The sequence below is a fragment of the Amphimedon queenslandica genome, unplaced genomic scaffold (assembly GCF_000090795.2).
Source record: "Amphimedon queenslandica unplaced genomic scaffold, v1.1 AMPQUscaffold_13470, whole genome shotgun sequence".
Taxonomy (NCBI): domain Eukaryota; kingdom Metazoa; phylum Porifera; class Demospongiae; order Haplosclerida; family Niphatidae; genus Amphimedon; species Amphimedon queenslandica.
In genome coordinates, this window is record NW_003546294.1 from 28,302 (window position 1) to 35,159 (window position 6,858).

The window sequence follows — 6,858 nt, forward strand, 5'->3', positions numbered from 1 at the left end:
TGGATTTAAGGTGCGATTAGAGACTGCCATTCAGAAGATACCTAAAATAATAAAATGTAGCCATTTACCATTTAAACCCTTAACTGGACATCCCTGAAAATCAAACATAGGTTTTGGAGTAGTGAGTAGCTAAATAGAGGGTGCATGTAATAATAATAATTATGTTTACTAATGAACATGCACAATTTCACGCTTCAATTGTTCGGGAAAATAGCTTGTAATAATTCATTCAAAAAATACCTCTTGAAGGTTCAGGTATAAGTAATTAGAGAATCACCAGCTAGCAAGTTGGATTACCAATAGCACCACACTGAAAACTTCAAGGACAAGCGGAACCACAGTTCAAGTTATCACACTCGAGCAAATGCTGAGGACATGTGACAAGAGAATGTTTACGATTTTTGGTAGGTGTGGTTTAGTCCGAATAAACAGGACTCTAGGAGTACTTATTTTAAAATTACCATAAATCAAAATGCTATCAGTTTCTCTTATTACTGCACTTAAATGAAGTATAAGAATCAATGTTTGCACAGCTGATGTTAGTTGAGAGATAACTGATGTTATCACTGAGAACCAAGGAGCGTACGACGATGCAGGATAATGGCTGATCTTACGGAATATCGGACGAGGGTGTTCTTTGCAGCATAACTTTAAGTATAAGTCACTAAACTTTCTTGACTTTCTGTATATAGTAGGGCTAGAGTGTGTCTTTAAATCAGTGCATGAATGATCTAAATTGGCAATTCATAGGTTGAGAAAAGTGTGTCCGAATATAGGTGGAGTCCGATCATTGATAGTTTACTCTATCCAGGAATATAATAATAGGATAACCGGGTGGGTACATATCTATGAAAATATGTACGGGCGTGACCGTTAAAGGGCGTGTCAGTCTACGCGTTCATTAATTTACAGAGAAGCGCAGCAGAAAGAAAATGAAGGTCCTAGCTATTTTTATTTCCATAGCATCTCTTCTTGCAGGTGAGATTAGCTGCTATGCTTTTGGTGTTACGAAACGAGCGCAAAAATACGCGCAAATTATTTTTGAGTGGGTGCCAGGATGGTACATTTTTACTCTCCTCTATTAGGCTGTCATTGCAGTGATGATTTGGCGTCTTCATATCAATTCAACGTGACCCTAGTGCAGGATAGCTATTGGCTCTATTGGAACTTCAGCAAAACTGCTGAGGAGATAAAATTTGCTGTGAGAGTTAAGACCACAGGATGGATTGGATTTGGGCTCTCCCCCAATGGACAGATGCCTGGATCTGATGTTGTTATAGGATGGTTGGATGGACAAGGAACTCATTTCAATGTATGAGTAATAAAAGAGTAATTTATACTGCTTGCATTATTTATAGGATCGATACGCTACAGCACGTTCTACCCCACCTATTGATGCAAAACAGGATTGGTTTCTAACCAGTGCCAAGGAGGATAATGGTTACACTGTATTAGAGTTTAATCGCAAATTTAAAACATGTGATGATCATGATCTAGATATACAGGTTAAGAATTAAAGTAATGTAATAATAGCTTATTGATTATACCTATAGTATGATACTGCTCGTGTGATATGCAGTTGGAATAATGAAAAGCCAACTTTAAACTCTGATGGAACTTACAGCATTTCTGCTCACACTAACGTAGGAGGAAAACATGTCAATCTTCTTGGAGGATCACCTGATCCGCCTAAAATTCAAGACAATGCAGGAACTTTTACTGTTGCTGCTAAGGAGGTATTCACTGTGATGTACGGTACGTATTATGTATTACCCAACACAGGCTAGAGTCCCTAATGTTGATACTACATATTGGTGTGAAGCAATGAAGCTACCTCAAGCTGTTTTACAGAATGAAAAGTACATCGTAAAAGTATGCATTTAAATCTTCTGAGAATAAGCATTAAAAACTTTATAAATTCATTCCTAGTATTCTCCTAATATCACCATTGGGAGTGAACCTCATGTCCACCACATGCTCCTGTATACTTGCGATGGACTTGAAGAGTCAGACCTGGTTTCAGGGGGTGACTGTTTTGATGGAAGTGTAAGTAGCAGAGTCACTGCCTGCACTTCACAGTCAGAACTCCTTGCTGGATGGTCTGTTGGTGGATCTGTGAGTATTATATCATGCATCAATCATACACAATAATATAATTTATGTATCGATCATATAGGACTTTATATATCCTGAAGATGTTTCTTTCCCTATTGGTGGACCCAACAGCCCACAGTATATAGTCATAGAGATACACTACAATAATCCTAATTTGCTATCAAGTACAGCTAACTACATATAGTTTAACTTATTATTAATCTCAATAGATATTATTGATAGCTCTGGTTTAATATTCACTTACGAGGAGAGTCCTAGAGAGCACAGTGCTGGTGTGATGGTTGTTGGACATGAAATCGACTATAAAATGGTTATACCTCCAAATAGTCCTAATTTCACTGTCACTTCAGTATGCTCAGATTCTTGTACTAGACAAGTAAGGATGTGCTTGCCCCTTATGCTAACTTTATTGTCATTATTGCATTAGAATTTCCCATCAGGAGGGATAAATGTGATTGGGAGCATGCTCCACACTCATTACACAGGTATAATGTTTAGTTATGTGATCTATTGCATGCTGTACTAATAATAGGTGTTGGTTTGTCATTGCGTCGAGTGAAGCAAACAACTTGTGATGGAGTCACTTATTATGAAGAAGTGAAGCCAGTTGATAGGAACCTTCGCTTTGATTTTAACTATCAGCAAACAACACATCTTCCCCAACCAGTCAATGTTCTACCAGTATGTTTATACTCAACCAATTATTAGCTATAATAAGCAATGCAATTGCTTTTAGGGCGAAACACTGATGCTACAGTGCCACTATGACACTACACAACGCACTGGAGTTACACTGGTATAAACTATTATGGTTATAAGATTAGAATTATGTCTTTTTATAGGGAGGACTCTCCACTAGAGAGGAAATGTGTTTCACTATTCTTGTATATTACCCAAAAATAGATAATGAGTTTTGCCTGAGTTCACCAATGTACGACAAGTACAATGATTTTGTTGATCAACATGTACCGTGAGTTTTGAAATTGTTCAAAAATCTTGTTAAATTCAATTATAGTGATCAGCATAAAGCTGCATTTAGGGCACTTGTGCCTGAAAGATCATCAAAGTCAGACTATCAGATCACGTTTGATCTGTTGGAATGGAATAAAACACAGATTGCTGCATTTGAACAGCTAGTATACACAACAGGAACACAGAGGAGTGTTTGCCCTTCGGTTTGTTGAGTAACAATTACTTATATGCATTATAATTCACTCTTTGCTATAGGAAATTGTAAATACGGTACCATCTCTCTCTTGTTTGTATGAAACGACTGATACATGCACAGGACAGGAGCCACCGACTTGCTGTGAGAGGATCAATGGTATAGAGGTCACTGCTAGCTCTGCTAGTGCCCTACATTTGTGCATTTTCCTGATTTTAACTGCAGTAGCAGTTTCAATCTTTTTGACTGGATTATGCTAATGAGGATGCTCTGCTTGTTTTTGCATGAACTTAATATGTTGTTGTTGACTCTGTCTTTCGTAAATTGCTTTTAGTTTTGTAGTTTTATGATGCCTTGATATTTTGTTGTTTATAATAAAGTATTTTCATGAGATCATGTTATGGTGGTCTGACTGAATGGTGTGAAATTTCATCAGCATGATGAATACTGGTCTAATTTGATTCATCTACAGGGTCTACTGCAAAGCTAGACAGTGGGATATGTTATTCCCCATAAATACATACCTCATGATTACTATTATACCGTAACCTTTCAAAGATGAAGAAGACAGCAGCTCATCTTTTCCTGTGTCTGGCTCTAGCACTATTCCTTGCAGGTTAGCTGCAAATATGGAGGGCGGGGCTGCAACCAAAGCCTTTGTACATTTGTATCTAGGTACAGCTTCTTCCCAGTCTTGCAATTCTACTGGCGCAGTTCGTTTGGTGTGGGGCTCTGGTGGATGGGAAGGGCAAGTACAGATATGCCTAAATGGTGTTTGGGGCTGGGTCTGTCACAATGGATTCAGCAATGCTGATGCACAGGTGGTCTGTCGTCAGCTTGGATATGGGACCTCAGGTATGAAAATGCAGAAAAACTAGCTATCCTTTGAACTAATTAAACAGGAGCCATTGCCAGAACTAGCTCATACTATGGTTGGGGTAACGGAGTAACATGGATTGATTATGTTGGTTGTTCTGGATCAGAGACTAACATATCAAGCTGCAGTTACTCAAGTTCTCTAACTAGCTCTTGTACTATAACCACAATTGCTGGTGTCGTATGTCAAAGTAAGCAATGAATGGTTGTATTTGTTACTGATAACTTGTATAGGTGGTGGGTCTTGTACAAATTATGATGTTCGTTTAATTCCAACTTCATCATCTTATCGATCATATGGTCGCGTTGAGGTCTGTCTTAACAATCAGTGGGGCACTGTTTGTGATGACGGATGGAGTACTTATGATGCAACCACTTTTTGCAGACAACTGGGCTATTATAGTAAAATACTCACTCATGTTTATTTCATTAATAAATTATCATCTATCAGGTGGTGGATCAAGCTGCTGTGCTAATTATGGACAAGGCTATGTTTCTATAGCTATTAGATATGTCAGTTGCTCAAGCAGTCATTACAGATTCTCACAGTGTGGCTACACTGCTGGTTCAAGTGGGTGCTATCACTACGAAGACGCTGGTGCTACCTGCTATGGTCAGTTAGGAAAAAATTCACCATTTTTATCATACACGTACATACTGCATAGCAAATTTAAGGTTTATCAATTTTTATTCAAAAATTTGGCTTAGCACCCTGTACAGGGTATAACATGAAAACGAAAATTCTCATGGCATTTTATGATACATGCGTTTATGTTAGTATGCTACATAGCAAATATTAGCTTATTCTGATTAAAATTGGATATTTTACAAATTTTGAATTTGCTACAAAATTTGGACAAAGACCATGTACAGCAAAATTTTGAAAAAAGCAAAGGCTATAGCTTATAGTTTTTTCAAAAAATGGCTCCAAAATCACCCCAATTTTTAATTACATTTTCTGATGCACATTGATGTCCTTAGGTTATGTAGCAAGTTTGAACTGATTCTCACTAAAAACTTTTAAATTATGGCCTTTTTTAAAATTCGCCAAATTTTGAAAAAAACAAAGGCTATAGCCCATGGTTTTTTGGAAAATTGACTTCAAAATCGCCCCAATTTTTTAGTATATTTTCTGATATGCACTGATGCTCTTAGCTTATGTAGAAAGTTTGAGCTGATTCCAAGCACAAATTTTAAAAATACAAAATTTTGAAAGAACCATGAGCTGTAGCCCAGAGGCGTATTTAGGGGGGGGCTGAGGGGGCTTGAGCACCCCCCTCAGGGCTGGACTCAGAAAAAATTACTGAAGTCCTGGACTCTTGCATCACTACCAAGCCTCTTAACAAAGTTATCTAGCACCCTTATCATGATTTCAGCAGTTTCCAGTGCTTTAAGGAGCAATCACAAGTACCAGTAACATAGCAGTATGCTTGAAATGATCTTGGCCCCACCCGTAATTGACGAAAATGCAGGAAAAGGCCGTTTTACCGCTGTAAAAGTGGGTGGGGCCAAAATTGCGGCGCACTTCACGCGCCCTCAGCACCCCCCTTTTCCAATTCCTAGATACGCCCCCTGGTAGCCCATGGATTTTCCAAAATCCATATGCAAATTCTTCAATCATATTTTGTAGGAAGTTTGAGCTTATACCTGCACATAATAAATTACATTGCTTTTATGTTCTTAGGTCGATTGACCACGTCCTGTAGCAGTGGGCAAGTTAGATTATGGAGACCATCAGGTGACAATGGTCCCACTCACGAAGGAATTGCTTTGTACTGCAGAAGTGGTTCTTGGAGAGCAACCTGTAATTATAACTTCAACTGTCACACAGCAAGAGTGATATGTCAACAATTGGGATACCCTGGAGCAGTAGGTTAGTATAATATTAGTGCAGTTTTGTAGCCTAGCATTGCCTTCATAAACGTGATTGCTGTCTGAACTATAGTCACTTGATGTCTTCATTAAATGATTAAATTTATATCTTATCATGCAGGAATAAGGTCTTTCCGTTATTACGGGTACTACAACTACTTTGATGACTACACCATTTCGTGTAGTTCCAGTGCCAACAGAATTAACCAGTGCAATTACTATAGACCAGGCTACTACTACTACACATACTATGGCTACCGGTTTAGGGCATACTGTACAAGCAATACTCAAATAAGTGGAATTGTTTGTTATGCCCCAGCACAAAGTGAGTATCAGTCTTATATGTGAAGTAAATTACATTATGCATGGATATTTAAAGGTGATGTTTGTACCAATGGAACAGTGAGACTAGTCAATGGTACTACTAGTAATGAAGGTAGAGTAGAGTACTGTTATGAAGGAGACTGGGTACCATTCTGTGGCATGTCGACACTGACTGCTTCACGCATTTGCACTCAGCTGGGATACAACTACACTTGTAAGAGTCATTTGATTTGATTTTTTTTTTGATAAACAATATTTGCTTTATTAGATGGTAGTGTCATTGAAGATGAAAGATTTGGGAGGACAAACAAAATGAGTAGTTTCAATCATAAATATTGCAGCAGTTCACATCAGACATTGTCAGACTGTGTTGAAGCTAGGAAAGGGAGTTCTTGCTACATTACACTGTCAAGGTGTTCTATTGAATATGGTCTACGATGCTACAGTCAGTAACATTATGAACTATTAATTATTATCTTAGCCTTTTAAGATCCTGGTTTATGCAG

General features: G+C 38.1%; 2 protein-coding genes across 2 annotated transcripts; both read left to right on the plus strand.

Annotated features, from left to right (window-relative positions):
• The first annotated feature begins 872 nt into the window (after positions 1-872).
• On the plus strand, positions 873-3,673 carry LOC109580940 (DBH-like monooxygenase protein 1). The gene is made up of 14 exons (XM_019994548.1): positions 873-978; positions 1,086-1,312; positions 1,359-1,505; positions 1,554-1,736; positions 1,783-1,872; positions 1,930-2,115; positions 2,177-2,279; positions 2,325-2,491; positions 2,543-2,600; positions 2,648-2,796; positions 2,852-2,911; positions 2,958-3,085; positions 3,131-3,290; positions 3,343-3,673. Exons 1-14 carry the CDS (start codon positions 933-935, stop codon positions 3,538-3,540), a joined length of 1,902 nt encoding a protein of 633 aa, XP_019850107.1. The 5' UTR covers positions 873-932; the 3' UTR covers positions 3,541-3,673.
• A 127-nt stretch (positions 3,674-3,800) lies between these two features.
• On the plus strand, positions 3,801-6,805 carry LOC109580958 (neurotrypsin-like). Its single transcript, XM_019994597.1, has 9 exons — positions 3,801-3,896; positions 3,956-4,135; positions 4,183-4,347; positions 4,391-4,558; positions 4,608-4,769; positions 5,841-6,029; positions 6,150-6,353; positions 6,408-6,566; positions 6,621-6,805. The coding sequence occupies exons 1-9, from the start codon at positions 3,839-3,841 to the stop codon at positions 6,803-6,805; spliced, it is 1,470 nt and encodes a 489-aa protein (XP_019850156.1). The 5' UTR covers positions 3,801-3,838.
• The last annotated feature ends 53 nt before the right edge of the window (positions 6,806-6,858 follow it).

Excerpts from the sequence above, each read along its gene's own strand:
- LOC109580940 (XM_019994548.1), top strand. The coding sequence starts at position 933 with ATGAAGGTCCTAGCTATTTTTATTTCCATAGCATCTCTTCTTGCAG. Across the intron at positions 979-1,085 it reads CATAGCATCTCTTCTTGCAG|GCTGTCATTGCAGTGATGAT; the intron begins GTGAGATTAGCT and ends CTCCTCTATTAG. Across the intron at positions 2,797-2,851 it reads AACCAGTCAATGTTCTACCA|GGCGAAACACTGATGCTACA; the intron begins GTATGTTTATAC and ends AATTGCTTTTAG.
- LOC109580958 (XM_019994597.1), top strand. The coding sequence starts at position 3,839 with ATGAAGAAGACAGCAGCTCATCTTTTCCTGTGTCTGGCTCTAGCACTA. Across the intron at positions 4,136-4,182 it reads GCTTGGATATGGGACCTCAG|GAGCCATTGCCAGAACTAGC; the intron begins GTATGAAAATGC and ends CTAATTAAACAG. Across the intron at positions 4,559-4,607 it reads CAGACAACTGGGCTATTATA|GTGGTGGATCAAGCTGCTGT; the intron begins GTAAAATACTCA and ends ATCATCTATCAG.